This window comes from Eucalyptus grandis, chromosome 5 (assembly GCF_016545825.1).
Source record: "Eucalyptus grandis isolate ANBG69807.140 chromosome 5, ASM1654582v1, whole genome shotgun sequence".
NCBI lineage: Eukaryota > Viridiplantae > Streptophyta > Magnoliopsida > Myrtales > Myrtaceae > Eucalyptus > Eucalyptus grandis.
This window is the reverse complement of record NC_052616.1, coordinates 61,558,931-61,585,568: the sequence shown is the minus strand read 5'-3', so window position 1 is coordinate 61,585,568 and position 26,638 is coordinate 61,558,931. Positions and strand designations below refer to the sequence as shown.

The 26,638-nt window shown below is 40.9% G+C and overlaps 3 protein-coding genes across 5 annotated transcripts; all 3 read right to left on the bottom strand.

Annotated features, from left to right (window-relative positions):
* Positions 1 to 627: 627 nt before the first annotated feature.
* On the bottom strand, positions 628 to 12,416 carry LOC104447695 (enhancer of mRNA-decapping protein 4). The gene is made up of 13 exons (XM_039314027.1): positions 12,396 to 12,416; positions 9,225 to 10,133; positions 8,918 to 8,967; positions 8,681 to 8,837; positions 8,337 to 8,555; positions 7,239 to 7,367; positions 5,464 to 7,062; positions 3,752 to 4,111; positions 3,489 to 3,608; positions 2,477 to 2,647; positions 2,079 to 2,243; positions 1,810 to 1,935; positions 628 to 1,220 (listed from the first exon to the last, which is right to left on the bottom strand). Exons 1-13 carry the CDS (start codon positions 12,414 to 12,416, stop codon positions 912 to 914), a joined length of 4,335 nt encoding a protein of 1,444 aa, XP_039169961.1. The 3' UTR covers positions 628 to 911.
* Positions 12,417 to 12,937: 521 nt separating this feature from the next.
* On the bottom strand, positions 12,938 to 15,562 carry LOC104445778 (ras-related protein RABB1c). The gene is made up of 6 exons (XM_010059701.3): positions 15,268 to 15,562; positions 14,746 to 14,885; positions 14,295 to 14,377; positions 13,639 to 13,843; positions 13,456 to 13,524; positions 12,938 to 13,235 (listed from the first exon to the last, which is right to left on the bottom strand). Exons 1-6 carry the CDS (start codon positions 15,311 to 15,313, stop codon positions 13,143 to 13,145), a joined length of 636 nt encoding a protein of 211 aa, XP_010058003.1. The 5' UTR covers positions 15,314 to 15,562; the 3' UTR covers positions 12,938 to 13,142.
* A 4,791-nt stretch (positions 15,563 to 20,353) lies between these two features.
* Positions 20,354 to 26,119, bottom strand: LOC104445777 (probable galactinol--sucrose galactosyltransferase 2). Of its 3 annotated transcripts, none has more exons than XM_018875098.2 (15): positions 25,575 to 26,119; positions 25,184 to 25,425; positions 24,793 to 24,883; positions 24,544 to 24,592; positions 24,355 to 24,446; positions 23,967 to 24,074; positions 23,751 to 23,879; positions 23,106 to 23,516; positions 22,396 to 22,537; positions 22,237 to 22,304; positions 22,038 to 22,103; positions 21,664 to 21,798; positions 21,364 to 21,578; positions 21,160 to 21,248; positions 20,354 to 21,075 (listed from the first exon to the last, which is right to left on the bottom strand). In XM_018875098.2, the coding sequence occupies exons 1-15, from the start codon at positions 25,898 to 25,900 to the stop codon at positions 20,797 to 20,799; spliced, it is 2,442 nt and encodes an 813-aa protein (XP_018730643.2). In that variant the 5' UTR covers positions 25,901 to 26,119; the 3' UTR covers positions 20,354 to 20,796. The 3 variants fall into 3 exon arrangements, with proteins under 3 accessions (XP_018730643.2, XP_018730644.2, XP_010058002.2); XM_018875099.2 differs by having other exon boundaries at positions 22,038 to 22,100; XM_010059700.3 differs by lacking the exon at positions 22,038 to 22,103 and having other exon boundaries at positions 25,575 to 26,115.
* Positions 26,120 to 26,638: the final 519 nt, after the last annotated feature.

Sequence of the window (26,638 nt, the reverse complement as noted above, 5' to 3'; positions counted from 1 at the left end):
CTTATATGCAAACTGAGATGAGAATATGGAGCGAACGAGTAGGAGATCGAGAGTGAAAAGAGAGTCATAGAGGTGGACTAAATTTAACTAAGTTATGAACCTATTTAACATTTATATTATTTTAGACCTTACTATTATAAACCTATTTGTAATCAATTTATTGAATAAAACTAACTTACGTCAACTCAGGCCCCTCAAATATGATACCCGTTTCGACGTGTCTATATTTTGTGAGCTCATGTGCAGTTCAAACTTTCGAGGCAACCAATCACATTCCGACAAGAGCTATGTGAACAGCTGTACCATCGTGGAAAGATAGATAGAGAAACCGCCCATGGAGAAACGGCAACACATTCTTTGTTGAACAAAAGGACATGAAATGACCTAAGCTCTTTGTCGTTCTCCCCTGGACACATCTGGATTTCCTCGGGATTAATGCAATATCATGACAGGGAGAGCTTTCCAGCAGCAGCTGTGAAGAGTCTATCAAACACCTTATAAAAGACCCTACCAAGTACAGTTGACGTAGAAGTTTTGTTGCATAGGCACCCTTTTGGTAGAGGCCAAAGGGAATGAAAATTATGCAACTTAATGAATATAAGCTATTTTCGTTTCTGCACTTAGTTATATTTAAAAGGGTATGAGGGATTTTTCTTCCAATTTAACAAAAATCTTACATCCAAAGTTCCAAAAGGCAAAGGCCAGATCCACAGCACAAAATTGACATTACAGGGCTTAAAGGGAAAGGGGTTGAAGTTGTTATACAAAATTTGATAATTCCAAGCAGGCACAAGAACACAAGGGCAAATAAATCTATCTAGTCTCTCCTGTCCAAATTTTCTAATTCTATACAACCAAAACTACAAGTATTGCTCCCTCCTGGCAAACTATATGGCGGCACAGGTGGAAAATCATTTACAGCTGGTTAACACGGAGTGTATCACGTGCATAAGAAGGCGGATGCTGTTGGCTTCAGAAGCAGAGACGGTGGGGAGATTCCGATGATGTCCTAGTATTTGGTACACCTGTTCAAAGATCGGTCTCACGTGCATTGCGATCATTGGATCAGCCGGGTTGATGACGACTGCAACTTCCGTCATCCAACTCACCTTCCTCGGTGTTTCCTTGCTCATATCACAAGCCAATTGCTGGAGAAGAGCAAGAAGCACTCCCTGGCTCAATGGTAGCGGAGAGATGGTCAGGATCTTCTGCAGATCGACCTGGCAATGACAAAGTAGAGTCAAACATAGAATGTAGCTTCTGACTCATCTTCTTAGCAAACCAACACCATATGAATCAGGTATTTATAGTCATTGCCCCTTATTTCGGGGCCATCGATATAATGTGACAATGGAATAAGAAAAATATGAGGCACGCCCAATAAAACCCTTTACATCCAGCGCCAATTACAAAAAGAGCACCAGAAACCAGACAACCAAGTATCTCTAAGCCAAACATGTAAACCTGTCAATAGTCCTTTTGCTTACTACATTTGACTGATAAGGAAAAGGTATATATACCAACTATAGAACAGGCAAAGAGAGCCCTGTCATGGAGGACTTTGTAATTGAAAAGGCTGACGGGCAAAGATAAAAAATACTAGAAATTGTATAAGCTGACGGGGATCACTTGAAAAAGAAGTAAGAGTCAAACGATCCATAAAATATCACCTGTATTAAAGATTGACATAAAGAAGTGGCAGTGTGACTGCTAATTGGTTTGCTGCTTTTAGTCCTTTCTTGAGAGTACATACAGCATAAAAAGTAAGACGAGTTTGAAGACAACCCACTAGAGCAGAGACTAACATACCTGACTACATAGCCAGGATACAATTGATACGTCACTTTTGTGTAGGGCTGCAGTAAAGGCTTCTTCATACTTGTTCTCAGCTATCAATCTGGATAACTCTTTAGTTGGATCAATTGGTGCCTCAACCTGTTGCATAACAGATTAAATATTTGTCAGGAAGGAAAGGAACTTTAGATACGGAAGCACCACATGCTTTATAGATGAGTTTCAGATAACAAAAGACCCATTTTGGAGCATATTTAAGAAGAGAATGGTTTCTGGAAACATACAATATCATGCAGACCGGGCAATGGCCCGTTACTCAGCTGAGAAACCAAGGGATTTGCAACATTAGAACTTGCGCCAGCAGTTGCAATAGCTAGGAGCTTGCGCTGGCCCTCAATCAATTCTCCACTTAATGTCTGAGTAATCGATGAAGCTGAACTGATGGCATCCTGCAGTACAAGACCCACCACTTATAACTGTTATGCTATTCAACATAAAAGTACTAACAAAAATTTAGCCACATGAAGACAGCACCACAAAACATGTTTTCTTTCCTACCAATTCTTTACGCATCAATGAAAAGTTCCATGATGCTACTTTCAGAAAGACAAGTAAAAATTATTCCTATAATGCACAACCGAAAAAGAAAACATGGCGAATTAAATATGCAAAAATACCCCACCCTTAAAGCAATGGCCAGGGGAGAGTGTGCAGACTCAAGTTGCTGCTGAGTGGCAGTGACATGTTTCATGAGCCCTTTTTGAAGAGTGGCATCAACTTGCTCAAACATTGCTTTGCATGAAAACTCAAACGCAGGTATTATGGATGCTTCCAAGCTGGATCTTAATGACTCCTGAAAGAATAAAGTTCATTTAGCAAAGTTAGAATACTATTGCAGACAATATGGAAATCAGAATAAATTACAAAGCTCTAGAAGAAACCGAAGCCAGAAGCCATGATATCAGATTGATAGATACCAGTGCCAGAAATGATTTACCATCAAAGTTCAGAAAATTAATGCACATACAACATCCATATGATCTTGAATCCAGACTGTACCCTTTTTAGGTCATACAAAATGTATTTATTTATTAAAATAAATAAACTATTCTGGTACATTAGAAACAGGCAACAGAGAAATCCACACAATATATTGCAGCCATATCAGCATCTGGGGGGAGAGAAAAGAGCAGTGAAATTATTTCTTTTAAAGCAATCATTTCTCCTTAAAATATTCCATACTCGAAGTACTACCATCAATTTTAGGCCACATGGGTCATTCCTCATTCTTTTAACACCAGAAGCCAGGTAACTAAATGTAATCATTACCGAGATGTACTAGCCTTGGTTATATTGATCAAGTTAGTTCCCATAGAACCTCCTAAAAATTATAAACAGCTTTCACATCAACATAAATATTGGCCTAATTCTACAAACACTGGCACACACAAACTGTTAAAAATGACTTTTGGGTAGTTGAAATCCCAACTGGACCCAGCATTTGAGAACCTTACTCTTGCAGTGATGGTTAGCCTATAAATTTTTAACTTAAAGCAAAAGAAAATCATGCCGATTGTGACTTATTTAAAGGAAAATTATAGGCAAGAGCCAACTACAGATTGAAGAAATCATAAACGGCCAAAAAAGTTCTTGCAAGCCAAAAGATTCTTGAAAGAGTTTTAAATTGCAATCACCTGGAGAGCCTGCTTTCCAAAAGTCTGAAATTGCGATTGAATTTGCCTCCCCAATACAGCTTCTAATTTGGAGTTGACCGCCTTCTCCAGCTGGTTAACCGTCTTATCTCCCACTCCCTTCTGAATAAAAAGCACAAGAAAGCAAATTTAGAGGCCTAAGTAATGCTTCGTGAAAATCCATACCTTTCATCACAAAAATAAACATCATAAGGTAAGGCAAGGTTTGCTATATGACCTCAGGCAACATAAAAAAATGCTCATACCTGGAATGACTCTGTTATGGCCACCGATATGCTCTTCTCAATAATGGGAGTGAGTGCACGAGCTACAGATGATCCAATTGCAGTTATTTCCTTCTTTACAGTTTTCTCCAGCAACGCCGGCAAATCCTTGTTCATAGAGTTGGTGATCAGATTTGTAATCTGTTGGGTTCGGTCGCGCTCTAATTTTTCATGTTTAGCATTTTCTTCTTGGATACGAGCCCACAAAGCATCAGCATTTGCTTTAACAACTTTCTCCATATTTCGTCCAAGTGATGTTTCCAGTCTTCTACTCTCTTTGTTAAATGGGACAGACACGGCCGATGCCATCTGCTTCTGCATTTCCTTTTGCATGCTTACTAACTGTTCATATTGAAAAGCAGCCAGAATCAGCCATCTAGAATAACATATCCTTCTAGGTGTGAAAAAGGGTGGTTGCTCTGGCAAGGTTTTATATGCTCATAGCAGCAAAGTGGAAAATAGTATCCATATGGACGAGATGTCATCTATGTTAATTTGGTAGTGTTCAGCTAGTCCAAAAACTACTAAAGATTCGTCTATCAAGTAGACTCCTCTGCCTCGTATTCCTGATTTGTACAGCTCCGCAACTGCAGTCTATTATTAGTTGATGTCCGGACTTGCTCCCTTTGATCCAACATAACTTTTAAAGCTCGGCAACTGAAGTCTGTTTTTTGTTAATATCCAACTTGTCCCTTGCACCTAACTCTTCTTTAGGGAAAATTGAAGGGAAAACCAATTACTAGAACCAAAGTCAGAGACTCCCTTATGCATCAATTTTAATTTTAACAGATTGTTTCCACTATCAGCAGAATTCCTCTATCTGCTTTCGAGGTAGCATCGAACTTTTGCTCAATATTTTGACTTATACTTGGGAAAAAGGAAAATAGAGATCTATACATAGATATATCATATGTACAACTAGATGTAAGCCAGAAAGAGGAGGGTAGATATGATGTACTACAACAGGAATGGTGGAAAACAGCAGACGGTAAATTGTTGTGCACATATCTTTAAAAGGAATTACTAAAAGTTTAATCACTAAAGGTTACACAATGATATCATATGGGCAGATGTATTAGCAACGCGAATAGCCTCTGCTGAAATGTAGAAGTTAAATGCAAGGCATTTAATAACTCAGAGGTGTCCCACCAACATCAAGATACACTAAAAACCATGGAAGCAATGTTTGAGGCACTGAAAACCCATTGAATATGCTCGCATTTGCTTACAGCCTGATTCCAGCTGAAGCAATAAATATATCCCAGTTTTTAGCACCATAACAATATTGGAACTGATAGCTCACACCGATGACAGAAATATCAGAGAGCATAAGGCATCGGCAGGTAAATCAATCTTAATCATGTAACAGAATTACAAGGATACAAAGAATCATCAACAGATAAATATCAGGTCATCACAAGCAGCACGCAAATTAAAAATAAATATTAAGTCATCAGAAGCAACGCACTAATTCAAAATCAATCCCAAAACCTAGCCAGTGCAAAAAAATAGAGAAGCACTGCAATACCACAGAAAAATGTAATGTATGAATCTTTCATGGACTAATATAGCAGAAGGACTGAGATAAAAAAATGCAGGAAGTTCTTATCATACGAGCAGTAACTATCCATGTTGCATAGGACCCATTGTGATGAGCTCAGAATAGTCAAGTGGATAGAACAAGAATTGATCACCTGGTCAAGGGACTCCTGCATAGCTAACAACTGTGAAAATGGAACATCTGCTGATGGGACACCAGAACTACTGCCGGGGTCATTTGATGAATCTGTGGAATTAAAAGGACTTGGGGATGGAGAAGAAGGGCCAGATACTTGAGAAGTTTTTCCTTTCTGTCTTTTGCCTTTAGCGGTTGGGGCTAACGACTGGGGAGCAGCTGCTGGAGTTTCTGATTCGCCAACCTTCATAAAAGCATTGTTTGTCAATCCTTCATTGCTGTTGGAGGGAAACTGATCTGGAGACTCACTAACACCAACATCATTAGTCTGATGAGCTCCTTCCACGCTGTAATTATCTACACGACAGTCTCGTGCCATCTGAATGCCAAGATCAGAAGCCTGAGAATAGAAAGACTTCTCTTTTTGTTCAGCAATAGTTATTTGAGATTCTCTATGGAAGGTGTAATCATCATTCTGATCAATTCCTGTCTCCCCAACAACTTTAACCTCAACCTCTGTGCTTGCCGTGTCATCATTGACAACCACATCTTGAACCTTTGCCTCTCCCACACTCATACCTTGACTAATTTGAGTCTCGGAGGAGGATGGAGCCTTGGATAAAATTTCTGATGGAGTCACAAGATGAGTTGGATGCTTAAAAACCATTGGAGGATCTGGAACCACTGGGATATCATTTGACACGACACTTTTGTCATCCTTCCTCAAATCATCACATGGGGCTGCTCCATCAGCACCGGTCTCCGGTCTCCTATCAGATGAATATTCAACAACTGGCTGATCGCCAGCATGATTGGGGAATGCAGGACCAGGATCAAAGCTTCCTACTGGAGTTCTGAAGCCAGAGGACATCCGCGACACCCTAGGACTCAAAGGAAGAGGAGAAGAAGCGGTATGGATTTGTTCAACAGTTCTTGGAGATGACAAAGCGCTTAGCTTTGTCTCTAAGCCAGAAGAAACAGTCTCAGGCGAGGCAGTAATTTGAGAAGAGGGCATTCTCAAAGGAGGCACTGCTCCAGGGGCACTACCGGCACTGCTCGAAAGCACAGATGGAACCAAAGTGGCATTACCTGATGTTATCTCAGGATGCTTAATTCCATGAGAAACTTCCAAGTTAGCAAAACCATCGGGATTGGCAGCATCAAATGCACGAGAGACATTAGATTCAGTCTTCTCCAACTCGGTGTTATCCAAGGGTGGTGGCAGACATTGGGACAAGGCCAATGCATACTGCTGAATGGCTTGCGTTTGAACACAATACACCTGCACAATGTGTTCCCCATCTGGTAAACTCTCGCTAGTTCCAGTAATACTCAAAATGGGCATTGTAACTGTAAATTCAGCCATATAGTCCATGCGGGTTGCAGCTGGATGAGGCCCATAATCTATATGCACTGCATATATAGCATTCTTCTTTGCATTTGCAAGTAAAAGAAGCCCTGCACGAGGTAATGCCACGACTTGATTAAAGAATGCATCCTCACTGGAACCCTTTAACTCCAGGGTCTGAGTACATTGCCAAGACTCGGAATCGCTAGGCAACAACCATCCCTCTTCGAGGGAAGAGGTCCATATCTTGACTTCTCGATTCAATGGGCCCTGCAAATGATATAAATCAGCGTGAGATGTAATTAAATCTTAGGAGATGCATTAACTTGGAATTCTGATTTAAGAAGGGCCACGCACCCCGACAAAACTAGAACTTATCTAAAGAAACCAACAATTGAGGGCAGAATGAAATCAGCGATCATAATATCAATAAAAGAGAAGCTCACCCCTGTGATAAGGACGATGTGATCTGGACGGTGGGGTGCAGTCAAAAAGGTGACAGAGTTGACAGCATGACCATCATGAGGCCTCAGAACTGCAAGTGGTGATGGCTTACGGTCTTCCCAAATTTTCACCTGTAAATCAAGAGATTCTGTAAGCAAATCTCATATTGCAAGAAAAATCTGTGACGTGATTTGATGACCCACAGATAAGGGTCTAAACGCCAAGCCCATTAATTAGGCTCAATTGATGGAATACCTGCCCAATTTAATCACCTTCTAGCCTTAGAAAAACACTGTGGTAATGCAACCAAACTGCGCCGCCGTCAATAAATTACTGAAGAAAGACTATTCTGTTAAAACATTTTCTTTATGAGACAGCGAAGGTAGCATGTAAATGCCTCTCCCCTCTCTAAAAAAGTGAATGAGTGTTTCAATTCGTCAATCACCACAAAACATTGATCTTTCTGATCCAAAAGTTTTGATAATCTTACTATCTCTATCGATCCCAAATCGTTTTTGCAAATCTTTTGGAAACAATGGGGATCTGTCACACCACAATAGTTACAAATCATCACTTTTATCACCACTAGACTCTCAAGGATAAAAATTTGAGTGTCAGCATTGGTGGAGGATAATTCGTAGTCATATGCGTCGGTTAAACCTGCCCAAGATAATACATTTACGTAAGGACGGACAAATATATTATATTTTTTTGGGTTAGCTGCCTCAGCTAACCAGCATCCGTTGAGACAAGAGCCCAAGACTCTTTTCAAATATTACTCAACTTGACAACTTAAAGAATAAGCAAGAGAGGGACAAAGCCCTCATCATTAACCAGGGATGCATTATCAGTCAAAACGCAACGGACATTCAACATAAAGATATTTTATACTTTATCAGGGTAACTGCTAGAATCGTTTGGTTGAATCCCTCTGAGCAATCTAGATGAAGCAAGTAACTTTTTATTCTAAACCTGACCAAAAACTTCCTCTTTCAAAATCCAAAGGTCCCCGAAGCTGCGCAAAGCTAGCAGGCTCACCACAAGAACAACTAGAATACCAAAATGCACAACCATATTCGGAGGTAAAGAAATATACGAACCGTTCCATCCACTGAAGCTGAGGCCAGTCTGCTAGTCATCCATTGGCACATTGACAAATCTGTTACTACTGCATCATGCTTACCAACAATCTGGATCCCATCAATTAGCTTGTCGATGGGACACTTTAGAGGTTCCTCAGCAGTGAATGATTCTGCTTTACCAACTTTTGTGCTATCGATCTTCAGCACACGGTTTCCAATTGCAACCATCAAAATTTCCTGCGGTTTTAAGTAACCAAAAAATTATGAGTAAACTAGCAAGTCAACAGATTAAAAAACAAAAACCAACAGAACAGGACCTGGATAGCAGGTAACACTCGGAGAACTTATAACCAAATACTTACTTGCTTGTGAGGATGCCAACATAATCGTGGATGCACAGGTTCTTCCTCTCCCACAATCTGAATGGCAATGACAATTTTCCCCGAGATTTGAGCCTTCTCCTCCTCATCTGCACCTTCATTAATCTTCCATATGAAGATCCTACCGTCAATGCTCGCACTGCAAACATTGAAATTTAGCACCTTTCAACATGTACCCAATAAAGCGGTTTTTTTATTATGATTGTCGCAAAAAATTACCTTGCCAAAAGGTGAACATCCTCGGCAAAGAAAGCCATATCTGTTACTCTCTGAATTGGAAAAAAAGAACAACAATAACCTAATCAAAACCCAATATCCGACCACAAATGAAGCGACAACTATAAAGTTTGACTTTTCCATTCCACCTGTATTATTCCACGAGGGAGAGTGATGCATTGCATAAACAATCCGTGAGAAAATTACAGAACTTATGGCATCACCCAACTCGGACAACTTACAACTACTCTCAACAATAAAGGTGAGCACACAAGCTGAACACCAACACAAGGAAGCATGGAGATCGAACCTGCGTATGACCTCGCAACAAGGACCGCAGCGCCGTATTTATATTGAGAACCCTAATATTGCCCATCTTCAACCCGTAGCATATATAATTCCGGTTAACCGCAATCTGGCGGCCCAACACCAAACCCGGATCGGACACGTACTTAGTAATCGGAGTGACCTCGAGCTGGGGCTGAACTTCGCCCGGCAACCTAACGTCGATGTCGTAGACCAAATGATCGCCGATCAAATGCCGACCTTTGGGCAGCTTACTGCTGAGCATCCGGACCGGCGCGCACTGCACGGCCCCGAAGCCCACCGGCGGCGCCGAGAGGGGCGTCAAGCCGAGGTTGGCGTGCACACCGAAATCGGGCGGGGGGGAGGGCGACGGGGCGAAGGAGGGCGGCGACGACAGCTGCGGGGGGCGAAATCGTGGGGGTAGGGTTAGGGTTCTGGGTCCCGAGGAGGGCCATGAGGCGGGCGCCGCTGGAATCGGCGGCGGACGGGGAGGGGGAGGGCGGGGCCGGGTAGGAGGAGATGGGGACCCGCGGCGAGGGCGGCGGGAGCTGCTGCTGCTGGTGGAGGTGCTGCTGTTGCTGCTGCTGGTGGTGGTGGAAGAAGTGGAGGTCGTGCTGCTGCTGCTGCTGCGGCGGAGGAGGGGGCGGGGGCTGCTGCTGGAGGAGGTGGTGGTGGGGGTGGTGGGGGAGGGGGAGGGGGTAGGGGAGGTAGTGGAAGGGGAGGGGCCGGTGGGGGGAGGGTAGGAGGAGGAGGAGGAGGGGTAGGGGGAGGGGGGCGGAGGAGGAGGGGAGGATGGGCCCGGAGGAGGAGGGGCGGAACAGCTTCTGGAGCTCGAATTGCTGCTGCGGGTTGGCGGTGGCGGCGGTGTTGGGGTTCCCGGGGGACGCCATGAAAGGTGTTCGACGAAATGACTCTGAGAGAAAAAAAAAAAAAAAAAAGAGAAGAGAAGGAGAGTAGTCTATCTGGTGGGTGAGATTCAAGGAGGGGACATGGATCCGGCGATTGGGATCGGGGGGGATTGGCGGAGGAGGAGGAGACGCCTTCTTTATTTTTTTTTGGGCACTCACTCTCGTCTCGTCCTGGGCAGACCCCAGTGACCAATCTGCCACGCACTAAGATAGAGAGAGGGAATTAAAAAAATTGGGGGAGGAGTGAGTAATCTGGGATCGAAGTTTGGAGAGGAGGAGGTGGAAAAATGGGGGAAATTGGGAGAGGGGGAGTGCACCGGCCGACGTAAGAGGTTTGAGTGGAGCCATGTCACGTGGAGGAGAGGGTGGGGACATGGATGGGAGGTATGAAGGGAGATAGGAATATCATATGTGGAAGTTAGTTCCAATTATGATATTATCATTTTCTTTTCTCTCTTCTTTTTTTTTTTTTTTATAATCAGCTGATGGTGATGTTATGTATTTTTTTGGCCGAATTTGGTAATATTATCCGTGAACGTATTTAGGAGCAATTTAAAATGGGTATTTATAATGTTGTTGTGAGTTTAGAGTTCTTTCTTATTCTATGGTATATGCGCTGGTGTTCTCGTGATGTGTTGTCCTTGACAATTGTGAATTTGAATATGGAAAAATGCACGTTTTGCATCATGAAATATGAGCAATTATAGAGGATAGAGAAAGGGAGAGAATAATATTATAAATGTAAAAAATTGTGTATGGCATTAACTTTAATGTCAAAATTTTTCGTCAACTCACTCAAGTACCAAAGTAAAAAAAAATTATTAAAGTATTTTGGCGAAAAATTCCATTCTCGAGAATAATTACAACTCAGAAATATATATATTTTTTTATTATGCTCCCTAAATAAGTTTTTGAGCATTTGAAAGCATTTGGTAATTGCATAAAATTTCCATTCTCAAAAAATAATAATGCGTTTGACATGACCCTCAAAATTCTTTGTGATTTAGAATTTTTAAATCTTTTTATATTTTTATTACATTAGAATTTTTAATTTTTTTTTTTAATAATTTTATTACATTATTCTTTCTTCTTCTAGCCACCAGCCTTAGCTATGGCTAGCAATCAACCAAATGAGGGCTAGCGACCTTGCTAGCTTTGGGAGCCTCCCCTAGCCAAGGCAAGGCCTAGCCTTACCCAATCATAGCGAGGCTTCGGTGAGATCATTAGCCAATAATCATGGCAAGCAACTGATTAGAGGAAAAAAAGAGGAAGAGAAACAAAATAAATTGATTTTGAATTAATTCTAGAGTTGTTCTCAAGAACAAAGAGAACCCGTTTAGTAACATTCCCAGGAACAATTAATTATGTTCTTTTGTTCTCGAAAGCAAAAAAAAGAACAAAAATATGTCTGATAATTTTTTTGTTTCTAGAAACAAAAAATAGTTTTTCTATTTATGAAAATAGATTTGAAACATAATCAAAAAGTAAAATCAAGATCGTACTTTCCATTTAAATAATCATTTTTTTTTAAAGTGACATTTAAATGATTTGAAAAAAAATTGGCATTAAAATAAATGCCATATACAACTTTTGACACTTATAATGTTCTTCTTCCGATGGAAATGATATATTTTTATTCTTCAAAAAATTCTCAAGTTTGTGCGTTTTCGATATTTTCCGTAACTATGAATCTCCTAGTCTTTTCTCTCTCTAGGTAAATTAGTTCCCGGCCAGAATTAGCTGCTGGGTTGAAACATCACAAGACTGATGACAAATCAAGAGACGAGTGAAAGAATGATGAAAGAATGATGAAAGAATGATTCAACAAGACACCACTACGAACAGGCCACACAAAGAACTTCGACGCATATGGACACGACCTCGAGCTGTTGCATCGAATCAACATGGGACATCTTCACATTGACAGCGACGAGAATGCTGTCAACTCATCGGGGAGCAAACATCATCATGAATAGCTTAGCTGTAACTCCCATCCCTCTTTCCAAGTGGAAGTAAATAACACCCGTTCAAGGGCAATCTCAATGACTTCTCAACGAAGGACTCGCTTTTCAAATGCGTCATAATCTCCGATGACACGATGAAACGCCAGCAAGACAAAGAAAATTATTCTAGACTAGACCGTGTTTGGAAAGGAGCGGAGCTGACTTCCCCTGTTTAATCCTGTCAAGAGATGGCAATGGGTTATTGCATGTCTTGAATGTATTTTTTTTTTAGTCAGTCCTACTCTATATCTACTCTACACTTACCCTCAGCCTTTTGTCCTGCATCTTGCAGAGCGTGAGAGTCGAAACCCACTCTTGAAACTTACTCGTCCCCACCCTATCCTCCTAAGAATGTAGGGATTTGAACCCCTCACCTCTCCATGAAAGGGTGGCCACTGGGGCGAATCCCAGTGGTTTGAATGTATTTCATTTTAATGTTCTTGGCGATGATAATCGATGATCATGAGCGGCTAACATGAGACACAAATGGGTAAATTTGGACAAACTAATTTCTTCTCCGCCTAGCCTTCCCACTCAGACCAGAACAGAACCATTCATGCCCACTACAGAAATCATGGATAGAATTGGACAAGAGCTTTAAAATCAGGAATACTGGGCCTCACCGTTCCGGTCTTGGTCTTGCTTATTGATCAGGCCTTGCTCTATCAGTTTTGGCAGCTGAATAGAGAACCACACCCTAAAAACTCCTTCCGCCGAAACCACTCAAAATAGACCTTTGAGAATAAAAAGAGAAGCCATAGTCCATCCGAACTAATTGCAGTAAATGCAAAAAACACCTCGTGAAATATTACCAAAAATCCATTTGCCACAGAATGGACAGTGGATGAAGTGTTTATTATATTTAATTCAACTATCTTACAGTTGACATTAGAAAATGAGCTAGTGCAACTTTACAAGTCAAGCTCTCAGATGACAGATGACCTCAAAGGACTTCAAGATAAGAGATTGAAGTTAAAAGGAGGCTAAAATGTGCAAGTCGGATTGACGTGTTTAATTGCAACAACCTCCGCTTTGAGCTGGTGCACCATCTCTGCCGCCAGGAGGTCCTTGGACTCCACCGTATCCAACTTTTATTCCATAAGACTACAACAAGGACCAAACAAGCAAAATAAGCTCAAACCAACAAAGCATATGAATTGAAATTCAAGACACTTTGACAGAGTAAATGCAAGAATCCCAGGTCCTCGCAGATATCTTCATCCTATGAACTGAACGCACACGGTTACTTCTTTTGACGTTTTACTTTAAACACAGGCACAGCCTTAGACCTCCAAAGTTTCCCCAAATTTGGGAGACAGTTTACCTCATTTGAGACATCCAAAGCACCATCCTCGATTTTCTTGTAAATTGCCGCGGCAGTCTTGATAAACGCCTACACAAAATTCCTTCAAATCAGTTGTCATCATAAAGAAGCATCTGAACTGAATGTACACATATGAGGATACAAAATTCTCTTTCTACAATGTAAAATCAAGATATTTCTCACTTCTTCCACATTTTGAGCAGTTTTGGCAGAGGCTTCCATGAAAATCAAACCATGCTCTTTGGCAAACTGTTCACCTTCCTCTGTGCTTACAGCTCTTCTGTGAGCAAGATCGCACTTATTACCGATAAGCATAATCGTCATGTTAGCATTTGCATGCTGCCTTGCGTCCTCCAGCCAACTAGCCAAGTGATTAAAAGTCTCTCGCCTGAACCGTACAATAATCAGTACTGTCAAGTCCAAACACTAGATCTGAATGATATGTCAAGATGAATGACCTACCAAATACAGGGCATTGTATGACTAAAAGCACCAAAAACCTGAGCTACCCTACTGCATTTGCATACTAAGAATATATCGAGATGTGCATCCCCCCAGCTACCGCCACTCCTTATAGTTACTAGATAAAAGCACTGATGAGAGGGCCTCTTTTCCCCTCAATTCCTTTCAAAGATCAATGCAATGCTCCTAAAAAGCTAGACTAGCAAAGAATGATATAGTTATCATGCAACCCCTTCCGTGCTCCTTCCCATTGCCCCTCCCAATCTTTTGATTTTAAAGCTAGAAATAGATGCTAATCGGAATTACTCTCTCCTCAGAGAAGTTGTTTGGTCACAGAAGTAGTAATCAAGTAGACAAGATCAGGAAGAAAAGGGTACCGTGTGATGTCATAGACTAGCAATGCACCGGCAGCCCCCCTGTAGTAAGATCGTGTGATAGATCTAAATGATTCTTGTCCTGCCTGGCAAAAGTATTTAAACTTTCATATGAGATAACATGATGAGAATTAGACACTGGAAATATATATCATGACAATACCAGCATTCCCATTTTAATCTCGTTATCAATGCTATGTCATGGGGACACCATTAACAAAAAACTTGGGAAACTTGATGAAAGCAACAATGATACAAGACACCAGCAATTTCTCAAATCTTAATAGAATTCCTCACAAACCCATCCTCCTTTGTATTAAAGTGGAAGAAGTTGCTTCATTCAGCCACACAAACGTCAAATTCTCCACACAGTTTCGAAATGATCTTTTACATCTGAAGTTTCATTCACGGTACACGTGCAAATACAACAATACATAGAGAAGAGACAACTGACCGTATCCCAGATCTGCAGCTTAATCGGCTTGTTGTCGATAGTGATCATCCTGGCCCCGAATTCAACCCCAATCGTCAAGTCATGCACGGGCTGGAAACGTTTGTCCGTGAACTGAAGGAGAAGGCACGATTTCCCCACTCCTGACAGAGAACACAAGGCAACGAAAAGTGACCAAACACGCGCGACATGCCGAAAAGGCTTCAAATTTCCAAAAGGGGCAGTCTCAAACAGGCCACGGCATAACGTATTGAGAACAAAAGGCAACAAAAAGTAAACAAACACGCCCGAGATGCCGAAAAGACTTCAAATTTTTCAAAAGGGTTAGTCCCAAAACCATCCCCAGCACAACGTATCGAGAAACTCCGATCGAACAACACACAGAGCAAGCACCCATCAATCAGAACGACTGAAAATCGCCGAGCTCGAAAACCCAAAACGAGACAAAGCGAAATGCGACCACCCGATGACTATCTAACCAAAACGACGGGCAATGTAACAGGGGGGTTGAAACCGATGCGTTACCGGTGTCGCCGATGATGATGTACTTGAAGAGGTAAGCGTAAGACATGGCGGAGGAGCCCGAGCGGATCGCGACTCCACGGAGACGACGCCGCCGCGCGCGCGATCGGAGAAGCAGAAGCTAGAGAGAGAGAGAGAGAGAGAGAGAGAGGAAGGAAGAGAGAGAGTCAAGGGAGAGTCGTCTGCGCTTCGGTTTCGACGAGGTTTCGGAGCCAGCGAGGATCCTCGCTGTCGTGTCTCCTGCTTCTCCGCCACCCCTCTTCCCCGGCAAGGCGCAGAGAGAGAGAGAGAGAGAGAGAGAATGGAAACAACATATGCGGTTGCTAAATTTGATCTGGACCGTCCAGATCTTAAAAAAAAAAAAAATTCAGCGTGAAATCTATCCTTTTTTAGATTATTCGGATTTAATTTAATGTTATGTACTTGACTTTGATAAATTAATTCCTTTTGTGCATGTGCAATGATGCGTAACAACATTTATCACGCCATTGGCCACGGGAAGGGTCAAAAGGAGGGAAATGACGTATAATTCATGAATTTTGGCTTGATGTGCAATGCGATTCTTAAACTTTAATCTATTGTGTAATGTGATCTCTAACTTTTAAATTGTTTAGGGTAATCTCTGAACTATATGAAAATATTTGACATCAAACATTTTTATATAGTTCAAAAGATTATGTTGTATATGTACCAAAAGTTAAGGTCAATTAATAGGAATCGATCTTTCTAGAGGTACTTGCTCCACCTCGAATACCTCTTCAACAACTTATTAATCACATTATTTACTAGATAAATAATTAAGAATCATTTATGTCACTACTTATAGATTAAAATGGGACGAGAGGAAAAAAAAAGGACGGTCAACAGAAGCGCATAGAAATTAGGTTGACTTCACGAGGCTATCTACATTCGATCTACTTCAATACACAGGGAAATTTATGATGACGTGTTGCTAGCCTAATATGTGTCAATTTATTCATATTTATCCTAAACTTTAAAAAAAAAAAAATGACCAAAAACCTTTTAATTTGATCATTTTAATTTTAAACATTTTGAAAATTTGACAATTTCTAATTTTGATTGGAAATTGCTAACGTAATCATTAGTTTTATGTGATATTGCTAGTGCTAATGTGGAAAATTTTTGTAACTTTTATTTTGTTGATATTTTATAATATTTTTGTTTTCATTTGTCCTCCATAGTTGCTAGGGGTGTGCAAAATACCGGGAACCATCCGAATCGCCGGAATCGGACCGGAATGCCGCCCGGACCGGAACCGCCGAACCGGCGGTTCTTGAGGAACCCGGTAGGTACCGGTCGGTTCTCGGTTCCATGGGCGGATCCGCTCGCCCACCCGGACCGGACCGGAATATTTTTAATATTAAAAAAAATTGCTAAAAGAAACCATAGATCTCATCTCACTCCCTTCTAGAGGTGTGCAAAATACCAAGGAACCGCCCGGACCGTATTTGTAAATTCACCGCGTTTACTTCTCCTGTTGTCCACATCTTCACGTACTTAAATTTGGTTTTTCTTTTTTTGGCTTGCTTTGATGTCACATAGTTATTCTATATTGAAAACCAAAATTGTTTCGCGTCAAGATCGGTTCCATGGATTCACCGGAGCCGGACCGGACGTGGGGTTCGGTTCCGGGTGGATCCATACAATAAACGGGTGGATCTTAGTTCCAATTTTTCAAATCGGTCCTTAGCAGGCGATTCCCGGTTCTAGGTTGGGAACCGCCCGCCCGGACCATGCACACCTCTAGTAGTTGCCAGCCTCTTGAGGGCTACTCTCATTGTCCTCTTGCAAGGCGAGCCTTATTCAAGGTTAGTGAGGCTGGTGAGGTCAACCCTTACTAGCCTTAGCAACCTCATCCCTACAAGGGCAAGCCTCGCTTGGTTGGCGAGGTTGGCCTTGGCCCTCGCCTGCTGGTTGATTGCAAATGAAGAAGGGAAAAAAAAAATAAAGAGAAAAAAGAGAATAAAAATCTAAAAAAAAAAAAATACAAAAATTGTTCATATTAGTGTTGGCAGAGTTATGTAGAACGGTTAGCATTCATGATAGTGATTTCTAGTAATTTTTGAAAATATTTATAATTAGGTTTAAAATTGAATTGACATAATTATAATAAGTTTAGAACTAAATTTGATCAAACTAAATAGCTTAGAACTGAATTGGTATAATTATAATATGTTTAAGACTTTTTAAGTAATTGTCTCTCAAAATATATGCAAAACATATTGAGTGCATAAGGATAAAATCGACTTCGTGAGACCTCCGAACTATCAAAATCTAAAAGTATTCATGATATCTACCATAATTAATAATTCATATACAGTATTTATAAAATAATTCCTTACAAATGATAAGTACAAATACTTATTGCGAATTTGATCATGGTAATATCCTTATATAAAAAACAGCTGAGATAAAAAAAAAAAAATGAGCATCAGAAGACGTGATCTTTCGAATATTTAGATAAGAACAATTAACCGACGCATATAATATTTAAATTCAATCTATTTCCTTTGGTTTTCATGGGTTGAATTTGAAAAAAAAAATGAATAAATGCTTTTGTACTTATTACAACTAGCTAGCGTGCGTTTGGTAATATTTTAGTTTTGGGAAATAATTTCTTTTTAGAAATAAATTTTTTTATTTCTACTTTCTGAAATTATTTTTGAATAAAAAGATATGTTTGGTAACTATAAAAATTTCTATTCCTATGGTAGAAAAAGAACAAGAATTCATTTGGCAAGATTCACAATTTTTTTTTTTTTTTTTTGTGACGTAAAATTTCTTTTAATTTTTTAATAATTTTTGGTTTTTTCTTTTTTTTTTTTTTCCCTTCTTCTTTCCCCTCTACCCAATTAGTAGGCAGCGATTGGAAATTGCTGGCGGTAAGTGGCGACTGCAATTGATGGAGGCTTATTATAGAGAAAACTCCTTATGAGTTATTTAAAGGAAAGAAGCTAATTGTTTCTTATTTGGTTGCAAATGTTTTATTTTGAAAAATGCAAATGATCGACTTTCTGCCCGATATTAGTTTATTTTTAGGTTAAAACCAATGACAGTAATCGACTTACTGCCAACAGCACCATTGTCTTCTTGGTTCGATTTGCCACCGCAAGAAACCGCCAAGCAGCCTGCTCCTGCGCCGATGCCAGCACTGCCCCAGAAAGCCCCCAAACCTGCTCCACAGAAGGCTCCGCAGCAGGTGCCCGTGCCGCCACCTCCAGAGGCGCCAAAGCTGGTGATGGGCTACCCGCCAGGGTATCCAACGGCGGGGGACCATGCTATTGTGTGCAGCGGAGGCCGGTGATGTGCTATGATGGATGTGGAAGACCGGCTTGTGAGTGTCCAGGTGGGAATAGAGGTTTCTATCCTGGGCAGGGGAGGCCGGGGCGTGCCTAAAGACAGCTGGGGATGGATGGAGATAACATGGTCTAATGCTTAAAGGCTAGCTTTTCATCTCGGCGTCGTTTTATGCCATCCACAATAGACAGTCTTAAGTCACGTAATCATTTTGACCGGAATCTCTCATTTGGTGGTACCAAAGCAAGCGGCAATTATGATGCAAGTGGCGAGCGGTGATTGGTTAGAAGATGAAGAAGAAGAAAAGAAAAAAAAAAGACTTATTTTAGAAATTATTTTAAAAAAAAGAAATAACTTTTTCTACCTTTTGTTTTCGTTCCAAATATATTACCTAGCTAATTTTCTATTCCTAGGAATAGAAAAGTCAGTTGATTTTACCAAACATATTTTTATTATTTTTATAAAAAAAAAGTGAAAAATAAAAACGTTGCCAAACAAAGCCTTAGTTGCCTCGATCTAAGCTTGAGAGTCATTCTAGCAGCACTCAAATAGTATCTTTTTTGTTTAATGAAAAAATAAAAATTAATTGGAGATTAATTTGTCTTTTTTTTTTTAAGATATTTTGAAAAGGATATTAAATAAAAATTGGAATATAATTTGGAGGAAATATATTCCTTATACTATGATAATTAGCATTGTGAAGATAAGGAAAATTTTCAAATAAGGATTCAAAGTGCCTTCATTTTCTCAAATAAGGGCCTAAAATAGATATTATTTCAAATAAGAGCTTAAAGTGTCATTATTTTCTCAAATAATAGCATTAAATGAACTTTATTTTCATATAAATATTTGAAATAAACCTTATTTCAAATAAAAACTTGAAATAATCATATTAGTTTAGAGAAAGGCTTGAACTCAATGTTTAGTGAATGACAATTTTGTTTTTTTTTTTGTTTTTTGTTTTAAATTTTTTCCTTCCAAAAAAATTACAATTAAAAAAAAAGAAAGATGAACACACACAGAAGGGAGGCTCCCTCCTGCTTGTGGCCGCTGCTCCATCGCCAGTGGGGTGATGGTGATGGCTAGTAGGGTCTTTGGTGAGAGATGGGAAAGGGCGATAGCACTTTTCAAGATTTGAGTGAGGGTTGCATGCCCTCGCCCAATGCCCCTTGACTTGGGCAATGAGGTCCAAGGGTGTTGGGCGAGGGCCACCGGGCTTGCATAAAGGCTAATGTCCCTCACCAAAGCCGGGGCGAGGGTGGGTGACCCTTGCCCATATCTAGGCGACCTCGCCCCTCTCCTTCTCTTGTCTATAGCGAGGGCCTATTGGCCCTTAACTCTAGTTAGCGAGGGTCATCAGCTCTCACCTAGGCGCCAGCAACCATGTTGGCCATCGTCGCTACCCTACTAGGGATGGGGCAATGGCCACAGGCGAGAGGGAACCCTCCCACCTCCTTTTTGGTTTTTTTTAAAATCTAATTTAATTTAGATTTAAAATGAATATGGACAAAAATATCCCCAATTGGCTGGAATTATTTGCCAGAGCCAGTGAACTAGCAACAATAACCCTTGTTTGTAACAACTATAATCACTTTAGACCCTTATTTCAAATAAGGTCTATTTCAAGTCCTTATTTGAGAACATAATGGCATCTCGGGCCCTTATTTGGAATTTTCCCATAAAAATGTGATCTTTTATAGTTGTCTTTTTGATAGCATCAAATAATAAATTTATTTTAGAAAAATAATCAACTAAAAGTAAAGGGTAAAGATAATAGAATCCGGTCTTGCATCAGTTAATCATCGGTCAATAAAAAGGGTCTAGAGAAAATCACATCTTGATTAACTATAATATGACTATATTCATATGATCTTAACCAAAAAAGAAAAAGGCACTCACTGATGTATGCTTGCATGACCTCACTATGGACATTTCCATTCAATGAGCAGGTAAATTACTAACTTCTGTATAGACTAATGCATCATATGCAATATCTACTTTCTTCTGATTCACTGAAACAAAATCCCTCTCCTCCATATCACCATGAGTTTCATTTTGTAAATTAGGACCGTCGCCACGACTGTCATTCCGATCATCTGTTTCAAAGTTTCTAGTTGCTGGCACGAATCCGTATATACTAATTTGAGATGGGTGTGAATCTGTGATGACTGTACTTCTGAGGCTTCCTAGACCGTGAGACCAAAAGGCAAGGCCTCAGTAGGAGATGACAATGTCCCATGAGCTAGTTCTTGCAGGGATACTTATTTTCAGTAACTTGTCTTCTCTGAATTCGAACTCTCTCTCCTCTGAGTTCACAGTGCACGACCTGGGTCTTGTGCTGGAATACGCTCCAAATGTGCCCGGTCCTCTCCCTTTGATGTGGATTCCAGAAGTGGAAGATTTGCTGCGAATATCAACTGCTTGAATGGCTCCACCTGAATTGTACAGGTCTATCAATCCGATCGGAGCAAACTGCACCTTCTGATTGTGCACCTGGATAATCAGACCACATCTTAGATTGTGCATTTTCTGGAGGATCCCACCAAAATACTTTTAATTAGGTGCAACTACTGATACCTTGATAGGAGAAATGGTTAACACGTCGCACTCTAAAACCTTCAAGGTGACATTCATTGACTCTTCCACTGACGATCGGTGTACAGAGCCTATACATGTTGTACATGTTGATATAAGGCCAAAGCATGAGCAATTGGACATTGCCAATCAACGTATCTGTGCAGTTGTTATTCTTACTGTATGCGTATAAGAGTCAAAACATACCAGTCTTGAAGGAAAAGATTGCACAATCTCCGGTCCATGAACCCCCGGTAACCTCTTCCAAAAACTCTACATCAGATGGAGAAACTGACGCAGATATCTCGGAAGCAGCATCCTCAATGACCTTCTTGTCTGTGCAAGGCCAGCTTCCTGCTCCTTGGCAATTGAAAATGCCAAGAACACCAGTACAGTTGTTCATGTTCCAAATCTTCAGAAGACTGCAGAACAGAGTTAAGAGGCATCAAGCAGTTGGAAAATGAATGGAGAATGAGCTCCATCTTACTAGTAAAAATGTTAAGATACCTTTTCCCATCCATAACTGGGTCAATAAATAGGCAATCCCGAGATGGCCTGCCAGGGTATTTTGCTCTAAGCACCGACCCATCAGGAAGCACAAGCTTTTTAAGTATCTCGAAGTCATGATTTCCAGGTTTATCACTGGCATAGAATGGTGACAACATGAATAAGCAAAACCTATAAAAAGTATGGGTCATGCAATGTTAAGTATGCAACACCATCAAATATCAACAGTTGTAATCTTTTCAGTTCCTAAAAAATGAGAGTAGGGGGCTTCTGAACACATGATGCATACATTAAAAGGGCATGACCTTTTAGCACATGCATGAGGATGGTCATCAGGGCTATCATCGAGTCACAAAGCCATGCACATTCCTTACACTGGATACGGTGGACATGGCTTCTTGGGCAAAACCATTATGGAATAAGAGGTCCTAGGATTCCTGCTGAATACATTTCGAAAGAGACAGAATATGTACTAAGCATGACCAGAAAGAGCCAAGTTTCTCATCTTAAACAGAGAGTTTGCAATGATTTGATGCCTTGTACATCTGTCTCTACAAGAGAATATTGGCACACCTTACATAGACAGGACATCCTCCCACTGCTCGAGCTACCGCGTGGAACTCAGCTGCATCATGGAGGCTCTGAAGATGTAAAAATAGTCGATAAATATTGTTGATATTGGCAAAGCATTAGACAGTACTATAGCAGCAAAGTGGGATGGGATAATCATACATAGAACATGTCCCAATCTGGAACAACTACTTCTCCCAGAAATAAGCTATTATACGCCACAGCAGCTATGTGTAGAGTCTGGGTTGCCGGATTTTGAGGATAATAATCATCAGATGCTCGTGTTATAGCACTTTGTTGACAACTGCATGGACAAATATGAAGCAGAAATAAGATATTAAAGGTTTCTTATACCTATATTTCTATTCTAACTTCAAAACTAGCGTACGAGACATGCCATGCCACAAAATTGGACAAGTGATCTATTTGAGCAAGAGCATATATCACTAGATTCTGGTAATGTATACATTAAACAGTGACATCAAGGGGTTTGTTAATTCACTTGCTTCCGTTGCCGAGACATAAATGGTGAGTATGAGGCATTATGTCATCATTATTATTAACTAAAAGATGGAACTACTGGCATAACAAAAGTGAACTACTAACGATATACAGAAAAAACCAATTTCTCTCATACGTCACGTCAGTAATCCTTTTCTTTTTGAACAAAGTACAAACTTCCTATTGGATTTAGTGACTATATCTATGAGTTTACTTAAAGATTATCCAACAGCTCATAGTCAGGACACCTCTGGACTTAGTTTAAAGTTCAATCAGTAATAAGCATCCTAGCCATTGCCCCAATATAAACCAATGTATTCAAATTTTGAAGCAAAATATGACAGGAAATCAGCAGTGATGAAGTTATATACTGGTAAATGGAATCTGTGCTCTGACCCATACAGCTGATGATGCTGTTATCCTGGAAATTCACAGTGATGGAATTCTCAAGGGCTTCTTGAAATTGTCTGGTAAGGGAAACACGACCTCCTAGATCTGTTGCTACTGTTTCCAGAATGTTCTGCACATCTACCTTCACTCCATCCACACCCTGAGAAACCAGGTAGCTGTGCAGATCGTCATAGAACTGAGATATTGTAGCGGGATCAATTACACCTACGCCATAATTCTCCATAGCATCCAAAGATAGGTCCCTCATATTTGCTAAATTTCCTGGTGACTGCATGGGATACTTTAAAACTGGATTATACTTTTTTGTAGCTTCTGCTCCAGGAAGAAGGCCTCCCCAGTATCCCATCAAAGCATGCCATACATAGACATACCTGAAATTTATTGAAAGATATGCAAGTAAAGTCTCTCAATTAATCGGGTTTCAACAAACATTATGTTGTCACCGAAAAGGTCACCATAAAGAGAAGTCACAATTGCGAAATGTACAACAACTAAATTACGGAAACAATTTATGGCACCTCCTCACTTTTCATTTTTCAGTCTAGCCATTGTGGTTTGCTTAAGTACATATAGAGAAAGAACAGAAAAAGCAGTTTGAGTCATACTTAAGACCATAAGTTCCCTTAATGTCTGAAACAAATTCCTTTAAATCTGTAGGCGCCTCGCTAAGAGATCCATTTTCACTTCTTCGAAACTTTTGATTTTCTTTGATGCTGACTAATCTGCCGCCAAACCTGCAAATTAACCAGCAGTGGAAAGACATGTTGCAGTTTCCTAATTTGCGGTTAATCATACAACATTACAACAGGACAACTACTTACTCTGACCCTTCAACAAATGGCTCTCCTTCTTTTTGGAACTCATTACTTGTATCTTGCCACCCATCATCAATTATGATAAATTTTGCAGGGGTGCCTCCATCAGATAAACTGCGAGGAAATTTGTAATGGTCAGTTCTCTTCAAACTTATCAAGTTAAAATCTTAAATTCGTTGCCTGGAATTAAATTCCCCAAGGGCAAAAAAGGGACAGCCATTCAACTTTGTAGAAGTGCTTTTCAAAGAAGCAAATTAAAAGGAACATTATTTGCCTCTATTTCGAAAGCACAGCCAAGAGGGACCTGTGCAATTATATACATATAGATAAACGATGCGGCAAACTAAAGTCCTAAAAAATCAACATCCATTTTGCAGGCATCTGCATCATTGACCTTTTAAGCCCCTGTCTGATTCCTTTAGGATTAACCTCTTGGTAAAAGGCATCCCAGGTGCACCAACCAAACCAATCCAAAATTGCAGGCATCTGCATCATACAAACCATCATAAGACAATGTTAGCTGATCACCCTCTTCCCATTTCCAAGCTTGATATAGCTATGCAGTTGCTCAACAAAGACCAACCTGCTTCCTTTCTCGGACTGCAAATGTTCCTAACTCCTTCTCCAAGAACCTGAATATGCAGTGAGTAATGTAAGGGCGACAAGAACCAATTTGCAATGACTAACTCAGATTAAAATTAGCTGTCCTAGTACTTAAAGGCTCTCATTTACAAGATTTATGCACTGTTCAACTTATGGATTATGATTCAGACTCATTGTAATCTTGAATTCCCAGTACAAACAAGAAAATTTCTCAGATGGCAAACCCCACTTCATTGATTCCTTCATCAGGTCGAATGGATTTTCCCCATAATTGACAAAAACAGCTTTTCGGGACTCTGAAGTGACTATTGCTGGGTCACCTAACAAGAATTGTAACAACCCACATTATTAGAGTGAAAAGAGTCAAACATTCAGATTTAAAACAGCTGCCGACTTGAAAAACATTTCATGTTCATCATTTAAAAGCATGTACACCACCGAAGAAACATGAGGCTCCCACTGGCTGCTCCCTGGTCTCATTATTCTCTTCCGTATTTTCTTAGTGATAATGGTTAATACATACATCCATATAAGTATGTTCATGGATTGCTAAATATAGTTTACTTTGGATTGCAAGCAGAAAGCAACAATGGCTTTCATCGGTGAGGATGAAAAATTACCGCTTTCTATACATAGCTCGAGTTCATCCGCCATGTTCCCCTGCAAGCTGCTTCTAAACTTGCCGTCCAACACCGGCAAGAAGAGGATGTAACTGGGTTCATCAGACGGTTCCAAATCGGATCCCTCCCTTACTTCCAGCAGCAACATCTGAGTTTCAACTGGAATGTCACTTCCCGAAACACCAACTCGAGGTATCATCCACCATATCTTGAATCTAAAAAGGCACAGTAGCCTAATGTCCCTGCATCGTCAATCATGAAATGAAAAGAACTCACATCACTTCCCTACTACATTCTCTCTTGAAATCCCTCGAATCCGATGCAGTTATTTAGCAATTTTCTTCACCCGCAGCTGAATGTCGGTCAGAGGCAAAGAAGCAAAATCACTTACTGAATAACTCCTAACGTAAAAACATGTCTCGAGCCCTCCACATTCGAAGTAGCTCCAACGAATGCGGACGAATTTGTCAGCGGCGTGACCACCACGTTCTCCGGCACATCCGTCAACACGTCCTTGCCATCGACGCTCAGAGCCCCCTCTTTCAACACAGGCCTCGTGCCGATGAACATCGAATGCTTCCATGTCGTGGTGGACGTCGACCGGCTAGCTTCGACGGGCCGCCAGCTCCGACGATGGGAGCACCTAAACGGGGAGAGCCGGGCATTGAGCGGCAGAGAACTCAGCGGAGAACACGAGGCAGCGATTGCCTGAACCATCACAAATCCAGTCCACGCAGCCCCGAGTTATCCTCGCCGAAGCTAAAACAACGTCTCGCGCAGCCCGTTGCTTTGCTTCCGATCCACGAAAGCATTCGAGGGCCGTAAGCAGAGAGACAAAAAATAACGTGTGACCCCAGTGGTTCCGCGACTTGTTATACGACGATGAAGAAGGAGATGACGCTCGCGTCCCGCCATTGATTAATGTCCACAGCTTTTGAACTCGAGATTAACTAAAAACCATTATGGAAACTGTACCTCGAGAAGTCAATTTCGGAACTTTCAATGGAGTCTCCACGGGGGGAGGGGGACCAAGGGAGGACGGATCATGCATCGATAGCGAAATAGATTCGTCCCCCGCCACTGGCAGATGCCACCAAGACGAGGTTCGCCAACCATCTCCAAGAACAGAGAGAGAGAGAATGTCGACAAGTACTAAAATATCACCATGACATCAAACTTCGAAGTCTTTTCAATGGATCCATGGTTGTGCTCCAATGAAAGTGACGTGCGCGATGCTGACACTTGCGGACTTTGCTGCTGACACTTGTCGACAGATGGTCGGGTGCATTCGATAACCTTGGCAAATGTCAGCAATCAGCCGGGCCGGTTCCATCGGAACCTGGATCGAATCGGCTCTTTTTTCTGACCCCCAATGCTTGGATAAAGAAAACTGAAAACCGGCTTTTACTAATTTGGCTCCTGATTCTATGCCCTGAACCTGTTTGATCCCGTTGC

Coding starts and splice junctions, on each gene's coding strand:
- LOC104445777 (XM_018875098.2), bottom strand. CDS start 25,900: ATGGTTCAGGCAATCGCTGCCTCGTGTTCTCCGCTGAGTTCTCTGCCG. Junction 24,884..25,183: donor CGAGCTATGTATAGAAAGCG/GTAATTTTTCAT, acceptor AATTCTTGTTAG/GTGACCCAGCAATAGTCACT. Junction 24,075..24,354: donor ATCAGACAGGGGCTTAAAAG/GTCAATGATGCA, acceptor ATTTCCTCGCAG/TTTATCTGATGGAGGCACCC.
- LOC104447695 (XM_039314027.1), bottom strand. CDS start 12,416: ATGCAGGACAAAAGGCTGAGG. Junction 8,838..8,917: donor GATGTTCACCTTTTGGCAAG/GTAATTTTTTGC, acceptor CAATGTTTGCAG/TGCGAGCATTGACGGTAGGA. Junction 7,063..7,238: donor ACATCGTCCTTATCACAGGG/GTGAGCTTCTCT, acceptor TATCATTTGCAG/GGCCCATTGAATCGAGAAGT.
- LOC104445778 (XM_010059701.3), bottom strand. CDS start 15,313: ATGTCTTACGCTTACCTCTTCAAGTACATCATCATCGGCGACACCG. Junction 13,844..14,294: donor CTAGTCTATGACATCACACG/GTACCCTTTTCT, acceptor TGTACGGTTCAG/GCGAGAGACTTTTAATCACT. Junction 13,525..13,638: donor CTGCTCAAAATGTGGAAGAA/GTGAGAAATATC, acceptor AATTTTGTGTAG/GCGTTTATCAAGACTGCCGC.